This window comes from Somniosus microcephalus, chromosome 3 (assembly GCF_052327205.1).
Source record: "Somniosus microcephalus isolate GS21.2 chromosome 3, FLI_Smic_1.0, whole genome shotgun sequence".
In the NCBI taxonomy this organism is placed as follows: domain Eukaryota; kingdom Metazoa; phylum Chordata; class Chondrichthyes; order Squaliformes; family Somniosidae; genus Somniosus; species Somniosus microcephalus.
Window position 1 is genome coordinate 270306034 of NC_140989.1, and position 22808 is coordinate 270328841.

Sequence of the window (22808 nt, forward strand, 5' to 3'; positions counted from 1 at the left end):
CAGCAGGTGTCCTATCTCACCATGACTGCCGCGCATTGTGTTAAGAGGCTGCGCTTCAGAAGGGAGGTGGTTGCAGAGATCTGCCAGCTGCTTCACAGAGATCTGCGTCCACAGCTGATGTGCAGGACGTCTCTCTCGGTGGAAGTGAAGGTCACGGTGGCTCTGAACTTTTATGCAAGCGGCTCCTTCCAAGCCGCTGCTGGGGACATAGCGAACATCTCCCAGTTCGCCGCGCATCGCTGCATCCGGCAGGTCACCGATGCCCTTTTCGCGAGGAGACACCAATTCATCTCCTTCCCCATGACCCTAGAGAGGCAGGAGCAGCGTGCAGTCGGATTTGGCAGGATCGCGGACTTCCCCATGGTGCAGGGCGCCATTGACTGCACGCATGTGGCTATGCGGGCACCTATCGACAATGCCGAGGATTACCGCAACCGGAAGGGCTACCATTCCCTCAATGTACAGCTGGTGTGTGACCACAGGCAGCGCATCCTAGCTGTCAATGCCCGCTTTCCAGGAAGCAGCCACGATGCATTTATCCTGCGCCAGACTACTGTGGCTGACATGTGCGAGGCACAGCCTCCACCAAGGGGATGGCTTATTGGGGACAAGGGCTACCCTTTGTGTACATGGCTCATGACCCCGCTCCGCGCGCCCAGGACCCCTGCGGAGGAGGCATACAACGAAAGCCATCAAGCCACAAGGAACATCATAGAGCAAACGATTGGCGTCCTCAAGCAACGGTTCCGCTGCCTGGATCGCTCCGGCGGATCTCTACAGTATTCGCCGGATAGAGTCTCCCAGTTCGTCGTCGTTTGCTGCATGCTGCACAACCTGGCTATCCACAGGACTCAGGCACTGCCACCTGACGTCGCACCACCACCTCAGGAGGACCATGAGGAGGAGGAGGAGGAGGAGGAGTACCAGCCCAGGAGGGAGCCACAAGGTCCAAGGGCCGTCCGCCGGCGGCTTATTGAACGACACTTCTAGGCCCCCTGTCAGGGAATGGATTGTGGCAATGAACGCACCTGAATGCAGCCGCTCCGCAAGCCCTCAGCCGCTTAACGCAACAACCACTGGAAACATGACACCTGGACAAGCTGAATAAATAAAAAGCTTTATTTAACAAACTCAGGGCCCTTCCCACATGAAACAGAAAAACAGACAAGACCCCCAAAAAACAGTCACAAAAATATCTCACTCCCACAACCTGGGGAGGAATAACAAAACTTGCCCATCCAATTGGCCTTCATCCTCGGCCTTACCAAAAGAAGCCCCCCCCACAACACAAACACCCCCATATAAAAAAAACCGTTGCCAACACACTCTACTGGGTGTGCCGAGAGGACGAGTCCTTGTGCAGCCTTGTGCGGCCCCTGCCCGACCTGTTGCTCCGCCTCAACCTGGGCCCTGTGGGTGTTGCAAGGCTGGGGGAAGGCTCCTGAGGGGCAGAATGCGTGACGGCAGATGCCCTTGGGGGTCGGCCTAGACGAGGTCCGGCCCTGGAGGGGCCGGCTGCTGACTGCTGCAGCTGTGGCTGGGCAGCATCAGTGTCTGCAGCAGCTCGTCGCACCTTGGCTGGGGGAGTTGCAGTGGCGGCTGCAGCAATGGGGGCAAGCTGGCTGATGCCAGGCGCTCGCTGGTCGCCAGAGACACTGGCACTCGGCCGGGCTGGCAGTGCAGCAAGCGCAGCAATCTGGTGGAGGCCAGACCGCTGTGCTGCAGCAGGGCGGCGGGTGCCCTGGCGATGCTTCCGCGACACAGCGAGTGTGGCAGAAGTGAGTGCCCGAACTGCCGTGGTCTGTGCCCGCATCAGATCAGTGAGTGTCTGCACGGCACCACTCATGAACTCGCAACTCGCGTCCTGCGCTGCCGCGAGTTGATGGACACCCCTGTCCTGTGCTGCCGCGAGTTGGTCGACAACCCTGGCCTGTGCTGCCGCGAGTTGTTCGACACCCCTGGCCTGTGCTGCCGCGAGTTGGTCGACACCCCTGGCCTGTGAGTCCCCGAAAGCGGCCACACTATGAGCCAGGGACTCAATGGCCTGAGGCAACTGTCCCACAACCCCCATGAACTCCTTGTGGCGGCGCTCAGAATCCACGGACATTTCATCTAGGAGGCGCACCTCCTGGGCGAGGACCGTCTCCGGACTGGAGGCCGGACTCTCCCTCTGGGGAGAATGCCGCCGTTCTGCCCGACCCTTCCCACGTGCCTGGACGCCACTGGGCCCAGCAACTGGCCTCCCCTGCAACACTTGCCCCCTCTGGGGAGAAGGCCGCCGTTCTGCCCGACCCTTCCCACGTGCCTGGACGCCACTGGGCCCAGCAACTGGCCTCCCCTGCAACACTTTCCCCCTCTGGGGAGAAGGCCGCCGTTCTGCCCGACCCTTCCCACGTGCCTGGACGCCACTGGGCCCAGGAGCTACACCCCCCTGCAGCACTTCCCCCTGGCTCTCCTCCAGGCAAGACGTCTCCCCTCCATTGCCATCCCCTGGCGCGGATGAGGCTTCCCCCGATGTGCCGCCTTCCTGTTGGTCCTCGTCGTCCTCCTCTTCCGAGGGACTGGCACTCTCAGCTTCAAGGACCTCCTCCTCACCAGCTGAAAGCAGGAAGGCACAAGAGTAGCTTTAGAGTGAGGACAGGGCGTCAGCGAGGGAGGCATGAGTGGTGGCATTCAGCGCATTGGTCGGACAGTGGCAAAGGATGTAGATCTGATGCGCTAGGGGAACGAGAGAGGTCCAAACGGTCATGTCCTTACCATTGGGTCGCAGCACAGGGTCGGCATCTCCAGTGGCAACAGGGCCAACCACCCGGCCACGCATGAGTCGAGCCACGCTCTCCTCCAGCTCACTGAGCTCCTGGAACTGGGCACGGCCTTCCCCGGTGACATTCTGGCTCTTCAAATTCCAGGCCATCTTGGCCTGCAAGAGAAAGGACGGCCTCTAAGTACATTGTGGTGGCCTGTTGTTGTGTGCACTGCCTCCCATGGTGGAATAGCTTGGCCAGTGTGGTGCCCTGTTGTTGTGTGCACTGCCTCCCATGGTCGAATAGCTTGGCCAGTGTGGTGCCCTGTTGTTGTGTGCACTGCCTCCCATGGTCGAATAGCTTGGCCAGTGTGGTGCCCTGTTGTTCTGTGCACTGCCTCCCATGGTCGAATAGCTTGGCCAGTGTGTTAAGTGCAGAAAGTGCTATTGAGGATCATGCCAGTGCCATAGCTGCGGGAGGAGGGCTGGCCATTAGGCCTTTGAGGTCCCTTTGCCCATAATGTGAGGTGCACATGCAAGGATGAGGAGGACACTGGAAAGGGTACTCACCTTGACCATCCGAGTGAGGTCGTTGTACTTCTTGCGGCATTGGTCGCCAGTCCTGGGGACATCGCTGTTGACTGACACCCTGTGGGCGATTTTCCTCCAGGCTCTCCTGTACTGCCTCCTGGGAGCCTTCTTGCCACTGTCCGGGCACAAGATCTCTTTGTACCTTTCCAACCCCCTAACCAGCACCCTCAAAGCATGCTGGGAGAAGCGCTGCGCTCGTTCACGGGCCTTCTCCATGGCTTCAGGCGCTATTTGGGTCCACCAGCAGTGTTCAGGCCCAGCTGCAGGGCTCCACTATCCAGGGCGTGGCTGCAGACCAAGCCGACCCTTCCCCCTTTAAGAGCTGGCCGGCGTCAGGGTGTCTGCTGTCAATCAAAACATGACCGCACCTGCGCTGCGCCCGGCCTCGGCGTTATCAGTCCGCACCGCCGGCTTAGCGCCTAAAGATAGGAGTGCAACGCCAGTTTCAGCGCTCGTCCAAACTCTTGGCCAAATTTACTGAATTTCGGCGAAGTGACCTGCACTTTCCGGCGGGCGCTAACTTTAGCGACCGCCCGACTTTACCGCCCCAAAAGTGGCTATACTGAATTTCTAGGCCTATGTGTTTTAAAAGCAACTTATTTTTTTGCTAGAAATGTAGATTTGAAAAGAAACACGCAGAAAGTGGGAAAAAGAAATGAAGAGTTTAGAATCAAGATGGCGGCCACTCACCTCATTTCAGAATGATAAGGCCCGCCCACACACGCACCGATTGGTCAACCGTCAGGTCACTGAACTGTAGGATTGGTCAATCGTCCTGTCACTCGACTGTAGGATGGCCCGCCCGCACACGCAATGAACCTGACCCCGTGACGCAGCGATTGGTCAACCGTCGGGTCGCTCGACCGTACGATTGGTCAACCTTCACGTCACTCGATGCTAATGAGCGGATAATGAGCGGAATTTTGAACGTTTTTTGGATACCGTCGGCACAATTTTTGTCCGACCAAAAAGTAAATACGCCTACAAGAGTCCCCTAATGATGAGCTTTCTTTTGATACAACACATGTGTAGGTACGCTCTATAACTTTTGATTGTATAGCCGGACAGACAGATAGACAGAGAGACAGACAGACAGAGAGACATACTCTTTTTTATATATATATATATATATATACTAGCTGGAGTGCCCGGCGGTGCCGAGGCTTTTTCGAGGGCATGTTGTTGTTGGAAGAGAGAGAGAGAGAGAGCGACTGGGGGGGAAGAGAGCGAGCGACTGGGGGGGAAGAGAGCGAGCGACTGGGGGGGAAGAGAGCGAGCGACTGGGGTGGAAGAGAGAGAGCGACTGGGGGGGAAGAGAGAGAGCGACGGGGGGGAAGAGAGAGAGCGACTGGAGGGGAGAGAGAGAGAGACTGGGGGAGAGAGAGAGACTGGGGGAGAGAGAGAGACGGGGGAGAGAGAGAGACGGGGAGAGAGAGAGAGAGAGAAACTGGGGGGAGAGAGAGAGCAACTGAGGGGGGAGAGAGAGAGACAGGGAGAGAGAGAGAGAGAGAGAGACTGGCGAGATAGAGAGAGAAAGACTGAGGGGGGAGAGAGAGAGCGACCCAGGGGGAGAGAGAGAGACTGGGGGAGAGATAGCGAAACGGGAGAGAGAGAGTAGAGAGACTGGGGGGAGAGAGACGAGAGAGAGAGAGAGAGAGAGAGACTGGGGGGAGAGAGTGAGAGAGAGAGACGGGGGAAGAGAGAGAGAGACTGGGGAGAGATAGAGAGACTGGGAGACAGAGAGATAGAGAGACTGGGGTAGAGAGAGAGAGACAGGGGAGAGAGAGAGAGTAGAGACTGGGGGGAGAGAGAGACTGGGGAGAGAGAGACTGGGGGAGAGAGACAGAGAGGCCAGGGGGGAGAGAGAGAGAGAGAGACTGGGGGAGAGAGAGCGCGACTGAGGGGGGAGAGAGAGAGAGAGAGATGGGGAGAGAGAGAGAGGGAGAGACTGGGGGAGAGACTGGGGGAGAGAGAGAGAGAGACTGGGGAGAGAGAGAGAGAGACTGAGGGAGAGAGAGAGAGAGACTGAGGGGGAGAGAGAGAGAGACTGAGGGGGAGAGAGAGAGCGACTGAGGGGGAGAGAGAGAGACGGGGGGAGAGAGAGTAGAGAGACTGGGGGGAGAGAGAGGAGAGAGAGCGCGACTGAGGGGGGAGAGAGAGAGAGTTGGGGAGAGAGAGAGAGGGAGAGACTGGGGGAGAGAGAGAGAGGGAGAGACTGGGGGAGAGAGAGAGAGAGACTGGGGAGAGAGAGAGAGAGACTGAGGGGGAGAGAGAGAGAGACTGAGGGGGAGAGAGAGAGCGACTGAGGGGGAGAGAGAGGGACGGGGGGAGAGAGAGTAGAGAGACTTGGGGGAGAGAGAGGAGAGAGAGCGCGACTGAGGGGGGAGAGAGAGAGAGAGAGAGAGATGGGGAGAGAGAGAGAGGGAGAGACTGAGGGGGAGAGAGAGAGAGACTGAGGGGGAGAGAGAGAGAGACTGAGGGGTAGAGAGAGAGAGACTGAGGGGGAGAGAGAGAGAGACTGAGGGGGAGAGAGAGAGCGACTGAGGGGGAGAGAGAGAGACGGGGGGAGAGAGTGTAGAGAGACTGGGGGGAGAGAGGAGAGAGACTGGGGAGAGAGAGAGAGAATGGGGAGATAGAGAGAGAGAGAAACTGAGGGGGGAGAGAGCGACTGAGGGGGGAGAGAGAGAGAGAGACGGGGAGAGAGAAAGAGGGAGAGAGAGAGACTGAGGGGCGAGAGAGTGAGCGACTGAGGGGGAGGGAGAGAGACTGGGGAGAGAGAGAGAGAATGGGGAGATAGAGAGAAAGAGAGAGAGAGAGAGACTGAGGGGGGGAGAGAGAGAGAGACTGGGGGGGAGAGACGGGGAGAGAGAGAGAGAGGTGGGGAAGGGAGAGAGAGACCGGGGAGAGTGAGAGAGACTGGGGAGATAGGGAGAGAGCGAGAGAGAGACTGGGGGGGGAGAGAGAGAGAGACCGGGGGGTTGGGGGGGAGAGAGAGAGAGAGAGAGAGAGAGAGACTGAGGGGAGAGAGAGAGAGATGGGGAGAGAGAGAGAGAGAGAGAGACTGGGGGAGAGAGAGAGACTGGGGGGAGAGAGAGACTGGGGGAGAGAGAGACTGGAGGGAGAGAGAGAGAGACTGGGGGGGAGAAAGAGAGACCGGGGAGAGAGAGAGAGAAACTAGGGGGAGAGAGAGAGCGACTGAGGGGGGAGAGAGAGAGACAGGGAGAGAGAGAGAGAGACTGGTGAGATAGAGAGAGAGAGACTGAGGGGGGGAGAGAGAGAGCGACCCAGGGGGAGAGAGAGAGACTGGGGGAGAGATAGCGAGACGGGAGAGAGAGAGTAGAGAGACTGGGGGGAGAGACGAGAGAGACAGGGGAGAGAGAGAGAGACTGGGGGGAGAGAGAGAGACGGGGGAAGAGAGAGACTGGGGAGAGATAGAGAGACTGGGAGACAGAGAGAGATAGAGACAATAAGCAGATGTGCAGCAGCATCTACTTCCGCCTTATGGATCAAGGACTAATTAATAGAAAGAACTGTAACCAAATAGTATTAACTTTTATAGGCAACTGAAGTGATCTTTTTTTCCCACACTTAGACACGACAAACACGTACCACTCTTTAACCTATCATAGTAAAAGATCAAACTTAACATGAAATCCTTATATATTTCGACCTGGAATATCCAAGGTCTACGCTCTTCGGTGCTAGACGTGAAGAGTAGGACCCCAGAGTTCATAGATGAAACTAAAGACCTAGATATTATCATTTTACAGGAAACTTGGTATAAAGGAAAAGGACACACTGGCTGTCCCCAAGGGTACACTGAGCTGGTGGTCCCCTCCAATAAATTACCAAGTGTAACCCAAGGCAGAGACTCCGGAGGCATACTGATCTGGTTTAAAACAGAACTTAAGAATTACATCAAATTTATAAAAAAGGGCGAAAACCACATGTGGCTCAAAATTGAGAGGGAGATTATCTCAAACACCCAAGATGTTTACATTTGCGCACTTCATATCCCTCCAATTGATTCCCCGTACTTTAAAGAGGACACCTTCCCCAACATGGAGGGGGAAATTATCCAATACCAGGCCCAGGGGAACGTGTTGATCTGTGGGGACCTCAATTCAAGAACGGGCGAAGAACCAGACTTCACCAATAACCAGGGAAACAATTACGTATTCGGGAATAACCACTTTGACATCCCTTCCCTTCCATACAGGCATAACTGCGACAAGCAGTCAAATACCAACGGAAAACAGCTACTACAGCTCTGTCGAAACCTGGGTCTGTACATTGTCAATGGTAGGTTCATAGGAGACCTCCTAGGAAGATCGACCTATTGCTCACCTCTTGGCTGCAGCACAGTAGACTATATGATTACAGATTTAGACCCATCCTCTTTCAGAGCATTCACAGTCAAACCACAAACAACACTGTCAGATCACAGTCAAATTACTATGTATCTCAAAAAGACAGAAGCAAACAACATAGAAACACAACCCAGTAAACTGTACAACACCAAAAAATCGTACAGATGGGCCAAAAACGACACGGAAAAATACCAGAAAACAATTAGCAATGCATCAACTCAAGCTCTCTTAGACACCTTTCTGGATAACATATACACTCACAATAAAGAAGGCGTAAACCGGGCAGTTATTAACCTAAACAATATTTTTGATAATTTGGCAACAAGTGCAAACTTGAAAGCTCGCAAGAACAAACCCAAAACAAAAAACTATGAAAAATGGTTTGACCCAGATTGCCATAACATGAGGAAAAAACTTAGAAAAATATCAAACCAAAAACACAGACATCCAGAAAACGAGGAATTACGCTTTACTTATTGTCAGACACTGACACAATACAGAAACACACTCAGAACCAAAAAAGAGCAATATATTAAGAATACACTCAGCTCCATGGAGGAATCCATTGATTCCAATTGTTTCTGGGACAACTTGAAAACACTACACAAAAAACAACACGATGATTTGGCCATTCAAAATGGGGACACATGGGTAAACCACTTTGAAAAATTATACCACAAAAACACACTAAGACCAGAGCAACACCAAATATGCAAAAAACTGGAAAAGCTAGAAATGGCCATAAAAGATAACCAAAACCCGCTAGACGCCATAATAACAGAAAAAGAACTTCTTGAAAAACTCAAGGACCTGCGACCAGGAAAAGCTTGCGGGACAGACGGCATACTAAACGAGATGATTAAACACACAGACGACAAAATGAAACTGGCTATCCTAAAACTCTTCAACTTGGTTCTGAGTGTCGGTTATTTCCCTGATATCTGGAACAAAGGACTCATAACGCCCATATACAAAAGTGGGGACAAAATCGACCCAAACAACTATCGAGGCATCTGTGTAAACAGTAACCTGGGGAAGGTATTCTGTAGCATCATAAACAAAAGACTTATAAACTTCCTTGAGGAGCACAATGTCTTGAGTAAAAGCCAAATTGGATTCCTGCCAAACTATAGAACAGCCGATCATATCTTCACCCTACAGACCCTAATTGACAAACACGTTCACCATAACAAAAGCAAAATCTACGCATGCTTTGTAGATTTCCAGAAGGCTTTCGACTCCATCTGGCATGACGGTTTATTCCTGAAACTTATCGAAAGCGGGGTAGGAGGGAAAACATATGATGTAATTAAATCAATGTATACAAACAACAAATGTGCAGTTAAAATTGGAGACAAACAAACAAAATACTTCCCACAGGGGCGGGGGGTGACGCAGGGCTCGCCAATCTCACCGACACTCTTTAATATTTACATAAATGGATTGGCAAAACTACTTGAACAATCTACAGCACCCGGCCTCACCCTATATGAATCCAAGGTTAAATTCCTCCTCTATGCAGACGACCTGGTTCTGCTGTCACCAACTAAGGAGGGTCTGCAGCAGAACCTGGACCTGCTGGAGTCGTACTGCCAGACTTGGGCCCTGACAATAAATCCCCAAAAAACCAAAGTCCTTGTGTTCCAGCAAAGATCCAAACATCAGGGACCCAAAATAAATTTCACAGTAGGAACAACCAAAATTGAACAAACCACTAACTACACATACTTGGGCTTAAAAATCAGTTCTACGGGAAACTTCAAACTGGCTGTGAATGAACTGAAAGAGAAAGCAAGAAGGGCTTTCTATACCATCAAAAAATCAATCCAAATAGAAATCCCAATTAGCATTTGGCTCAAAATTTTCAAATCAGTAATTGAACCAATTGCACTCTATGGCAGTGAGGTATGGGGACCGCTAACACAACAAGAATTTGCAAAATGGGACAAACACCCAATTGAGATCCTACATGCAGAATTCTGTAAAAGTATCCTCCGGACTCAAAGGAAAACAGTAAACAATGCATGCAGGGCGGAACTAGGCCAATATCCATTAATAATCACTATCCAAAAAAGAGCCACCAAATTTTGGAATCACCTACAAATGAGCAACCCCCAATGCTATCACTACGACGCCCTGAAATGCCAAGAGCTGACCTTAAAGAAGAATACCCTCAGTCAACTAGTCCTGGGACTCAGTGAAGTAACTGCTAACAATACTAACAATAACCAGCCCCAGGACAGTGACAGGGTAACACAAAGAATTCGACCCAACACAATCGTCGCTAAGCAAAAGGAAAAATATCTGACATATTGGGCAGAAACAACAAAAACCCAAAGCAAACTCAATTGCTACTTGGCCCTAAACAGACAATACAACATAGCTGATTACCTGACCATGGTAAAGGATAACAAACTGAGAAGAACCTTGACAAGGTACAGACTTAGCGAACATAGCCTAGCGATCGAAAAAGGCAGACACAGGCAGACCAGGCTGCCAAGAGAAGACAGGATATGCTCTCACTGCAGTCAGGGAGTAGTGGAGACAGAGATGCACTTCCTCACAGCCTGTGGAAAATATCAGGGCATCAGGGAGAATTTCTACCAAAAATTCTCACAAATATGCCCTGAATTCAGAAATCTGAATGACAACCAAAAACTCCCATTCCTACTGGGGGAGGAGAGAAGCTGTGTAACACTGGCGGCACACTATGTTACAGCTTGCCATGAACAGAGGGACAACCAGTAAACTAAGAAAAGAGTATATATAAACAAGGCGAATGTATATTTATACACTCAGGGATATACCTGTTTATACACTGTATGAATAGAACTGCGTTTATGTGTTCAACCATAAATGTATTTTGATGCTTTGGCAACATAGGATGTACCTTATCATGCCAATAAAGCGATTTGAATTTGAATTTGAGAGACGGAGAGCGAGAGAGAGATTGGGGGAGAGAGAGACTGGAGGAGGGAGAGACTGGAGGAGGGAGAGACTGGAGGAGAGAGAGAGACGGAGAGAGAGAGAGACTGGGAGGGAGGGTCTGGAGGAGAGAGAGAGACTGGGAGACTGGGGGGGGAGAGAGAGAGACTGGGAGATAGAGAGACTGGAGGGAGAGAGAGAGAGAGAGACTGGGGGGAGAGAGAGAGACGGGGAGAGAGAGAGAGAGAAACTGGGGGGAGAGAGAGAGACGGGGGGGAGAGAGAGAGAGACGGGGAGAGAGAGAGAGAGAAACTGGGGGGAGAGAGAGCGACTGAGGGGGTGAGAGAGAGACAGGGAGAGAGAGAGAGAGAGACTGGCGAGATAGAGAGAGAGAGACTGAGGGGGGAGAGAGAGAGCGACCCGGGGGAGAGAGAGAGACTGGGGGAGAGATAGCGAGACGGGAGAGAGAGAGTAGAGTGACTGGGGGGAGAGAGACGAGAGAGACAGGGGAGAGAGAGAGAGAGACTGGGGGGGGAGAGAGAGAGAGAGAGAGAGGCGGGGGAAGAGAGAGAGAGACTGGGGAGAGATAGAGAGACTGGGAGACAGAGAGAGATAGAGAGACGGAGAGCGAGAGAGAGATTGGGGGAGAGAGAGAGCAGGGCAGAACTAGGCCAATATCCACTAATAATTACTATCCAAAAAAGAGCCACCAAATTTTGGAAACACCTAAAAATGAGCAACCCCCACTGCTATCATTACGAAGCCTTGAAATGCCAAGAGAGGAACATAAAGAAGAATACCCTGAGTCAACTAGTCCTGGGACTCAGTGAAGCAACCACTAACACTACTAACAATAACCAGCCCCAGGACAGTGACATCGTAGCACAGAGAATTCGACCCAACTCAATCGTCACTAAGCAAAAGGAAAAATACCTGTCACATTGGGCAGAAACAACAAAAACCCAAAACAAACTCAATTGCTACTTGGCCCTAAACAGACAATACAACATGGCTGAATACCTGACCATGGTAAAGGATAGCAAACTGAGAAAAACCTTGACAAGGTACAGACTTAGTGAACATAGCCTGGCCATCGAAAAAGGCAGACACAGACAGACCCGGCTGCCAAGAGAGGACAGGATATGCTCTCACTGCAGTCAGGGAGTGGTGGAGACAGAGATGCACTTCCTCACAGCTTGTGGAAAATATCAGGGCATCAGGGAGAATTTCTACCAAAAATTCTCACAAATATGCCCTGAATTCAGAAATTTGAATGACGACCAAAAACTCCCATACCTACTAGGGGAACAGAGAAACTGTGTAACCTTAGCAGCACACTATGTTACAACTTGCCATAAACAGAGGGACAACCAGTAAACCTAAGAAAAGAGTATATACAAATTATACGAATGTATATTTATACACTCAGGGACATATCTGTTTATACACTTTATGAATAGATCTGCATTTATGTGTTCAACCATAAATGTTTTTCGATGCTTTGGCAACATAAGATGTACCTTATCATGCCAATAAAGCGATTTGAATTGAATTGAATTGAATTGAGAGACTGGAGGAGGGAGAGACTGGAGGAGGGAGAGACTGGAGGAGAGAGAGAGAGAGACTGGGAGGGAGAGTCTGGAGGAGAGAGAGAGACTGGGAGACGGGGGAGAGAGAGAGACTGGGAGATAGAGAGAGAGAGAGAGAGAGACTGAGGGGGGAGAGAGAGAGAGACGGGGAGAGAGAGAGAAACTGGGGGAGAGAGAGACTGGGGGAAGAGATAGAGAGACTGGGAGACAGAGAGAGAGAGACTGAGGGGGAGAGAGAGCGACTGAGGGGGGAGAGAGAGAGAGATTGGGGGGAGAGAGAGAGGGAGAGACTGGGGGAGAGAGAGAGACTGGGGAGATAGAGAGAGAGAGACTGAGGGGGGAGAGAGAGCGACTGAGGGAGAGAGAGAGAGACGGGAGAGAGAGAGAGTAGAGAGACTGAGGGGAGAGAGAGGTTAGAGACTGGGGAGAGAGAGAGAGAATGGGGAGATAGAGAGAGAGAGAGACTGAGGGGGAGAGAGAGAGAGAGACGGGGGAGAGAGACGGGGAGAGAGAGAGAGACTAGGGGGGAGAGAGAGAGAGAGAGAGACTGGGGAGAGAGAGAGAGAGACTGGGGAGACAGAGAGAGAGAGAGAGAGACTGGGGAGATAGAGAGAGAGAGACTGAGGGAAGAGAGAAAGAGATGGGGAGAGAGAGAGAGAGAGATAGAGAGACGGGGAGCGAGAGAGAGATTGGGGGAGAGAGAGAGAGACTGGAGGAGGGAGAGACTGGAGGAGAGAGAGAGACGGAGAGAGAGCGAGACTGGAGGAGGGAGAGTCTGGAGGAGAGAGAGAGACTGGGGGAGAGAGAGAGACTGGGAGATAGAGAGAGGGAGAGAGAGAAAGAGGGAGAGAGAGAGACTGAGGGGGGAGGGAGAGAGAGACCGGGAGAGAGAGAGAGAGAGGAGAGGAAGAGGCCCGGCCCGAATCACCCCAGCTGAGTAGGCTGGGCACAGTGAAAGCATTGATTTCTTTATGACAGCACAAAAACTGCTCTGACATCATAGCAGCTCTTCGACATCACAGTCACTCAATGCTAATGAGGGGATAATGAGCGGAATTTTGAACGTTTTTGGGATACCGTGGGCACAAAGTTTGTCTCACCGAAACGTAAATATGCCTATGACCGGTCCAGAATCGTAAGCTTTCTTTTGATGTAACACACGTGTAGGTACGCTCTATAACTTTTGCGTGTATAGAGAACGGACAGACAGACAGACAGAAGAGGTCTTTTATAGATATCGATAGATATAATGTAGACATCTTTCCCTATTTGATGTAAGGTGAAAACTGCTTTGATCAGGAGTTGAGAATGGCTCCCAATATCCAGTTTATAAAATTGCCCAATGTGAAACAGTCTGAATGGAAGCTGTCCAGAGCCATCCATGGACATGACTAAAAGATCAAACGGTACCAGTAGGTTTGTGTCAAAGGACCGCCGATAAATAGAGGCTGTCCCCATAATGCCTTCAATAAACCATCTCACAGCTGGTACCAGTTTGCTGCAGTGATTCCATTTACGTGGTGCAGCCCTAAGCCTAACAACACTCACCCAGTGTGATGCAGAGAGATGAGTTTGATGGGAATGGTACACACAAGACTTTGGAGCTTTTCTTGTTTTTAAAATTCAGTTCAGGGGTTTCATGAAACCGCCAGTTTTAATATCCATCATATTGTAGGGACAGTGGCTGCACCACCCAGAGAACCAAGAAAAAAGATCCCTCTGTTGTTGAAGATGACAATCTCGCTGCTGAATTGGCTCAGTGTTTTTCTGGAACTAAGCCATATGGACCAAAGGTACCAGGTTCAATACCTCGAATGTGCTAAGGTAGCCGTTCTCAGGCCAGAGCAGCAGTATGAGTGTTGCAGTCTTGCTCAGTGCCTCTGGACGAGGATGGAATTTAAATAACATTTTTAAGGTAGAAAATCATCCCAAGGTGCTTCACAGAAAGATAATCAGACAAAAAAAACCCTGACAGGACAGGCATGGTTAGAGATGAGTTTTGTGAAGAATGTCAGACAGGAACTCACAAGCTAGCAGTCCGTGACACAATATATACATTGGCCTGATACGATAGCAAAATACTGCGGATGCTGGAAATCCGAAATAATAACAGAAAACGCTGGAAAAACTCAGCAGGCCAGTGCAGCATCCGTGGAGAGAGAAATGGAGTTAACGTTTCAGGTCGAAGACCCTTCATCAGAACTGGAAATAAAGCAGGAAAAGGGATAGATTTTTAAAGCAAGCGGGGGCTGGGAAAAGGGGGAGGGGTGAAAGTTGTTCTTTCATCCCCTCCCCCCTTTCCCAGCCCCCACTTGCTTTAAAATCTATCCCTTTTCCTGCATTTTTCCAGTTCTGACGAAGGGTCTTCGACCTGAAACATTAACTCCATCTCTCTCTCCATGGATGCTGCCCTGGCCTAATACATTGGCCTACTGGGCTGGGGAATCTGTGCCCAGAACCAAGGTTAGTGGGGGAGGGGTTTTCTTGTTGCGTTCCTCTTGCTTGGCCCCCGTAGCAGCAGCTCGGAGTCCATGAAGATGTCAGTGGATTGTACCATTCTGCTTTTCCCCACTGAGGAGGAGGGGTTGAAAAAGCCATCAAGAAAACAAAACTTGTGGATTTTTTGTGGTTGTCACAGCCTGATTATTGCACATCTGTGCTCCCAGGCAATGCCATGGTACTGGAAGCTGATGTCAACATTGAAGGACTCAACACTGCAAACGAGACTGGTACCCCGATCATGGCTCACCCGCCTGATATCTACAGTGACAACACCTTGCAGGAGTGGCTGGACATGGTCATCAGATCCAAGAGAGGTAAAACTCACCTGAGTCACTCTGAATAAAAGATTTTTCTCCTTTCCATCTATATTAAAGTACATACACTCTTCAATCTTTTTTTTAACAGGAAATAATGTTATACCTCTAAAGGAGTGGCCTTTGGAAGATAAAATTCTTGGGATGTGTGTTGTGGGTGTGGGGGAAGGGAGGAAGAATAGTCAGACGTGATATTCATCATCTTTGTCACAATAAAATCAACAGCATGATAATTAGTTTCAACACAAGTTGTCATTGTATCATGTGTTTGCACAAATCACTGAGAATTTGCCAAATGCTTTTCCATGAAGAAAATCCCCCTTTAATAATCTCGTACTGTTGCATCTTATTGCTGGCTCAAGGCTGCCTGAGGGGCAGACTCATGTTAGTGTACTGGTCACTAACTGATGCCTATGGACAACAGACAGTGATAACAGCAGGTTGGAACAAATTATTCTTTGATGCATTTCATTCTTGGTGAAATGAGAAGTCATTTCTTGTTCTTTTTTTTTACAATAAGCTTTTCTGAAGAGTGAACAGTAAAAAGGCATTGGGTGCAGCTTTCATTCCTGTGCATGTGGGACTGATCAGTTGAATTTGTAATAATGTTGATTACAGACATCTGTTAAATATGTGTCGGTAAATCAGCCAGCTTTTCATCTGCTAAAAAAACACAGCAACTCAGCCTATTCACTCTGCAGTTTCCAAGATACAAAAACATAACATTTTTTTAGGACTAGGAAAGGACCACAAACCTAATCAAACTTCTCCCTTTCTCGTAAGTCAACCCCACCTACTCACTTGGCTTGCCTTCTTAATCCCAACATCCTCATTTTTAACCTGGTATTTGAATCCTTCACCATAGTGAACGACTAGCCTGGATTATCTTCCTCAGCCCACTTCCTAATCTTCAAAACGTCATTAGGAAGTTTAGCTTGCAATGCTCGTGTCAAAGTCATTAATTAATATATTGTGGCGGAGCCACTAAGAGACTCAGAACAACTGTATATAATTCCCTTTAACGATGTTTTACTCCAATCTAAGCCTGTACCAGTCTGTTAGTGATTTCTGTGTTTGTACATACTGTTTGCATGTACGGGGCGTGGTCCCTTTAAAAGCACGGGCAAACGCGATGATGTCATGCCGCTAATCACGTGACCACCCAAGCGCGGGAAAAGCTTGATGACGTCATGACGCCATCCACGGGACTGCCCTAGCAGTCCTCATGGAAGCTTCAACTTGTACAGACCTGTTTTCGTGGTTCTCCTGTGTCGATCTCAACAAACTGTTTAAACTCGTTTAGTTTTGCATTAAAAACCTGTTTGTTTGATCGCCTGAGTCGACCTCAGTTCTTAGTTAGGAATTCGTCAATTCCTACAATATATTCAAAATAGTAAGCATTCCCTAGACCGGCCCTCATACTTCACTCATAACATGTTCCAGGCTGAGAACTTGCCATTTCAAGCTACAATCAATGTTCTTTTTAAGCCAATTATTTACCCGATGTTATACTTTGCATCCTATTCCATGACTCCTTATCGAGCGGAGATCAGTGCCCCTTTCTATTACAGCACTAACGCTGACTGCACTAATGCTTACCTCAGCAGTAGTGGTAAAGTAGGAGAGGAGGTGCTATTGCTGTTGCAGGAGCAAGGGGGGACCTCAGGAGGTGTCTTCTAAAGCTAGTGCCTCCACGGATGGATTTAATGGCTGTTACTAATGGTGCAGGACAGCTTGGGGCAGTAGTGCCGACAGCGGGGGATCTAATGGCTGCCACTAGCGGTGGACAGTGTATTTTCTGGATGTAGTTGGAATGAACATGCAACCTTCCACATACAGTCCAGCACTGCAGTTTTTACGTGGCTGGTCTGTATGAACCTTCCCAAACATTGGGGAGGGTCTGCGTTCAGAAACTGAAGGTCACAATTGCTATTTTAAACCATTCTTTGCAGACGCAAGCTTGCTAATGCAACTGTTTCTCTGTTGCCACTGGTGCTTTTGAATCTACCCTGCAATGTAGACAAGGTGGATTACACAGCATCAGAAGCTCCAGAATATTAAGCAGTTCTGCAATATACAAGGGGCCCAAAACATAGACACCATTGAGTGGGAAAGGGTTCAACAATCATATCAAAGGCTCTGAAGAAGTAATATTAATATCATTTTTCCTAGGTATCAAGTTGGATTTCAAAAGCATTGAGGCAGTGAACCCCTCCCTGGACATCCTGGTGAAGAAATCTAATGAAATCAGGATCAACAGGCCGGTCTGGTTAAATGCTGACATTCTGATTGGCCCAAACATCCCGGGATTCATGCGGCCCGTCAACGCCTCCAGGTAACTTTAACCTCAGTGCTGCCATTTTCAAAACCACTGTCGCAGTTACTGGGCACTAATTTTTACTTAACAGCCAATGTGAAGCTCATCCCTGTTCCCTCAGTCACACTATCGTAACACATCACTTGTTGCTGAGAAACCTCACAGAAACCAGTTGATTTTTTATTGCGCTTAAATTTTTCCGAATGTAGAAGTGGCAACAAGGAATTGCAATGGCAGGGCCCAACATGTGAAACTCTTCTGAAGTTGTTTGCCAACATCACGTCTGGGCCGAGACCCCGTGTTGTGACCATGCAGGGTGATGAATGGACTTGCTGCAATCATCAGATGCTTGGTGCCAGGCAGCAGTCGGGCCAAGAATTGATTGGATTTCCATGTGTGTGTGTGTCCCAGCTCACTCTACCTCTGTCCCTGCTCACATGGCATGTGCTGAGCAATTAACTGAGATCTTCTGTGAACGTCGTTGGGCTCAGTGGTAATACTCCAAATGGTCAAATATCCTGTGAACACTTGCTGTCTAGGCCAATACTTGGGTTAGGCACTGGAGAGTGTGCTATGGAACGGTAGCCCAGCATGCATCAGCACCTCCATTGAGAGGAGGGAACAAAAGAGATTATTTTTTAATTCCCTCACACTTCATAGCTCTCTCCCCCCTGTAGAAGCTGCTCCTTGAACACTGCCCTGAGCAGATGCCTATAAAAGCTAATGCTTCACTTAAATAATTTATGGTGTGGAGATGCCGGTGTTGGACTGGGGTGGACAAATGTAAGAAGTCACACAACACCAGGTTATAGTCCAACAGTTTTATTTGAAATCACAAGCTTTCAGAGCGCTGCTCCTTCGTCAGGTGAAGTGGAGAGATGCATAAAGACACAGCTTATATAGTCAGAGAATAATGCCAGATGATTACAGGTAATCTTTCTAACTGCCATTTATCACACCTCGGCAGAGAGATAATCACAGCAATCAAAGGTGTGAATGGTGTCCAAACAGGTCAGTCAGGAAAACATTACATCAAAGAACAATGAGGTGGGGTCACAAGGGGTAAAATGTTGCAGATGCTGGGGTCTGTATGAAAAACAAAAAACAGACAAAAAACATTTTCTTTGCTGAAAATCACAGCCGGTCCGGCCGCATCTGTGTAACCCCACCTGATGTAGGGTCATCCAGACTCGAGTCGTCGTTGGCTTGTTCTCTCTACACAGATGCGGCCGGACCTGCTGTGATTTCCAGCAAAAAAAATGTTTTTTGTCTGACATGTAATTTCTCTGTACTGAAATCATCCATGATTTGTGACCAGATTGTGTTTGGTATTCATGATAAGAAAGTCAGGGAACGTTTGTTGAGAGAAACCGAACTAACATTGGAGGATGCTGTGAAAATATGCCATGCCAGTGAGCTAGCTCAGAAGCACGCGAAGACTTTCAGTGAAATTAATAATAATGCGACTGTAATGAGTGACTGTGCTGCTGTTGGTGCTGTGTTCTGCAAGGGGAAGAAACATGGGCAGAACAGAAATGCAAAGCAATCGGAGGGTGGAATTTTTAATTGTAAACGCTGTGGTTACCAGCACCAGTCAAGACAATGCCCTGCGTTTGGGAAAATGCGCACAAAATGTAATGGAAAGAATCACTTTGCCAAAAAATGCTTTTCAAAAGTAAAAACAAAGAAAGGGCAACAAGTCAATGTGATTGAGGACACTGATTTAAGTGAGACATTTTTTGTAGGAATGGTGTCATGTGACAATAAGGAAAAGGATACAGAAAATGTGCAGCCCTCAGGAACGGACAATGCTGAACATAAAGTTAATGCAGTAAAAGAGGACAAATGGATGATGCCACTGCAGGTAAATGGAGCATTAGTTACATTGAAACTAGACACTGGGGCAAAAGCAAACTTAATCAGTATGAGTGACATTAAAAATATGAAAGAAAAGCCCAAAATACAGAAAAAGTCAGTACTACTGAAGAACTATAATGGACAGAAAATAGATAGCTTAGGTGTATGCACACTTAAAGTGACAGTCAAAGACAAAGTGCATCATCTCATGTTTTCTGCTGTGGCTGAAGGACTTGATTCACTACTAGGTGACAAAGCTTGTGAGGACTTAGAACTGGTCAAGAGAGTCTACCGTATAAACTGTGCCATAACTGTGCCATACAGACCCCAGCATCTGCAACATTTGACCCCTTGTGACCCCACCTCATTGTTCTTTGATGTAATGTTTTCCTGACTGACCTGTTTGGACACCATCCACACCTTTGATTGCTGTGCTTATCTCTCTGCTGAGGTGTGATAAATGGCAGTTAGAAAGATTACCTGTAATCATCTGGCATTATTCTCTGACTATATAATCTGTGTCTATAGGCATCTCTCCACTTCACCTGACGAAGGAGCAGCGCTCCGAAAGCTTGTGATTTCAAATAAAACTGTTGGACTATAACCTGGTGTTGTGTGACTTCTTACATTAAATAATTTAGGAACGGTTCTCTAGTTTTAAATCTCCTCTCGTCAGACAATGGGCTATTTGTAGAATGTTTTCTGGATACTGTCTGTGTCTTGTTCAAGTAACATTAAAAAAATTCAAATGTTTAGTGAAATTCTTGAAATATTTTCTCATCAGATATTTCAGTTCCTTAATAACAATCACACGCTGAAACCACGGCTGCATCCCTGTCACATGATGTAACCGCGGCTGTATCCCTGTCACACGATGTAACTGCGGCTGTATCCCTGTCACATGATGTAACTGCGGCTGTATCCCTGTCACATGTCTGTAAGAGCCTATGGGTTAATTTCCTCAGAGCTTCTCCCCACTCTGCCACTGTAATTTTGGCAGAAACCCAGTTTACACATCAAATGTACTCGGAGTGGGAGGAACATACATTTGTCCCAATTATTTTACACAATGCTAGTTCCTGTCCAATGTAATTATAGCCTTCTGCTAAAAATCTAGTTCCTAGTATATAATAGCTGACTGTGAGTTGCAGACTGGAAGCTATGCTGGAGTTTGGATGATTTACATAAAGAATAATGAATTCCTGGACTGGGTGACAGGCAGACAATTAATTAAGAGGTTCGGACGGTAGTCATTGACTGGATTCTGATCCAGGGATTTTGCCAGTTTACCGAACTAAATAGTAATGAATGCCTGTGAGTGTGAGTAACAGAGTGAACCTAATCTATCATAAACTAGGAAAATGAAACTCTGCCAGTTTATAACCATGTACCTTGTGACTGGGTAATACTGTAGCTGGGAATCACTCACTGGGAGCGGCTTGTGATTTAAACAGCATTTTTGTGTTTCATGTTGCTCCTTCGTTTGAACTATTTTCTCTGCCAGTCTCAGCTGGCTGTATGTATCCTGTTCCTGCTGAGGGATGACATCTCCAAAAGGGTTATTGCTGCACTGTGACATCAGAAAAGACGTGTAATCTTTTACCTGCTGTTTGCTTACAAGGGAATTATATGGTTTATTCTTAACTCTTTAGACTGAGAAAGTGATTTCAAATATTCTTAGCTGGCTAACCTGTAAGTTCTCAATTTAGTACCAGCACACAGATGCCTAGCAAATGTCAGCAAGTGAATCACCTCCTGACTCCCCAAAGCCTTTCCACAAGGCACAAGTCAGTTATGTGATGGAATACTCTCCACTTGCCTGGATGGGTGCAGCTGCAACAACACTCAAGAAGCTTGACACCATCCAGAACAAAGCAGCCCTCTTAATCGGCAGCCCTTCCACCACCTTAAACATTCACTCCCTCCACTATGGCTGCAGTGTGTACTGTCTACAAGATGCACTGCAAAAATTCACCAAGGCTTCTTCGAAGCCACCTCCCAAACCTTCACCACCTAGAAGGACAAGGACAGCAGGTGCATGGAAACACCATCACCTCCAAGTTCCTCTCCAAGTCACACACCATCCTGACTTGGACATATATTGCCGTTCCTTCATAGTCGCTGGGTCAAAATCCTGGAACCCCCTAACAGCACAGTGGGAGCACCTTCAACACACAGATTGCAACAGTTGAAGAAGGCCTACCACCACCTTCTCAAGGGAAACTAGGGATGGGCAATAAATGCTGGCCTGACCAGCAATGCCCATAGCCCCAGAATGCATTTTAAAAAGTCCTAGGACTGACCAGTGCTTTACTGATATTTTGGAGCTCCACAACCAGAATGGAGCATGCACACAGGAGGCTCCAGGAGAAGCAGTCCCTGGCTGCAGGAAGGCCTATATGTTAAACAGACACTTAATAAATTTGCTGGAGTTCTTTGAGGATGTAACAAGCAGGGTGAATAAAGGGGAACCAGTAGATGTGTATTTGGATTTCCAGAAGGCATTCGATAAGGTGCCACATAAAAGGTTACTACACAAGATAAGAGCGATTTGGAGGAGTGGACCGAGTGTAATATATCAAAGTTGGCAGATGATACTAAGATGGGAGGGAAAGTAGTGAGTGATGAGGACATAAAAAACCTGCAAGGGGACATAGACAGGCTAAGTAAGTGGGCAGAGATTTGGCAGATGGAATACAATACTGGAAAGTGTGAGGTTATGCACTTTGGCAGGAAAAATCGTAGAGCAAGTGATGCGCTATCAATTACTCATAAAAGACTGAGAGTTAAGAGAGTAACTAAAGGCTTTTATTAGCAAAGAACAGAGCATGCCTCTCGTGGTTGACTGGGTTCCAAGAAGGCAGGGGGCTGCAGGTCAATCACCTTTATACCTGGGCCTGTGTGGGTGGAGCCAGCCGAGACATGTTGAGGCATGCATAGGTACAACAGTGTGTAACAACAACAACAACAACAACAGTGGTTTACCACATTCACCCCTTGTTTAAAATTGAGTCCGGCGGGGTGAAGTGTACTAAAGGTTCGTGTAAGTAAGTCTATCAGGTGGCCTTGTATGCCGTCCTGATCGTCGTGGTGGCGGCGGTGATGGTGCAGCATCCAACGTTGAGTCTGGCGTCTCATTGAGTGGTTGGGTGGTCAATGATGGGTCCTGGGGCTGCGGCATGCCGTCTAGCGGGGTTGGGTTGTGGGTAGTGGTGGATGGCAATGGTAGTGTTTCAGGGGCACCCAAAGGTGCGAGATCTCGTGTGGGGGCTGTGTCCTCCCGCCCGTCCGGGTACGCTATGTAAGCGTACTGGGGGTAGGCATGGGTAGTGGTGGATGGCGAGGGGGGTGTTTCGGGAGCACCCGAAGGTGCGAGGTCTCGTATGGCGACTGTGTCCTCCCGCCCGTCCGGGTACACCACGTAAGCATACTGAGGGTTGGCATGGAGGAGGCTCACCCTCTCGACCAGGGGGTCTGTCTTATGGGACCTCACGTGCTTCCGCAGTAGGACGGGTCCTGGAGAAGTCAGCCATGTCGGTAACGAGGTCCCCGATGTGGACTTCCTGGGGAAGGAGAACATTCTCTCGTGAGGGGTAGCAT

The 22808-nt window shown here is 48.8% G+C and overlaps 1 protein-coding gene across 1 annotated transcript in view; it reads left to right on the plus strand.

Moving 5' to 3' along the window:
* fam151a (family with sequence similarity 151 member A) overlaps positions 1–22808 on the plus strand; it is an 83514-nt gene that overhangs the window by 37963 nt on the left and 22743 nt on the right. The window contains exons 3-4 of the mRNA XM_085982489.1: positions 14885–15034; positions 17207–17369. Of these exons, the coding sequence (XP_085838615.1) occupies positions 14885–15034; positions 17207–17369 (313 nt within the window). The remainder of the gene's footprint in view (positions 1–14884; positions 15035–17206; positions 17370–22808) is intronic.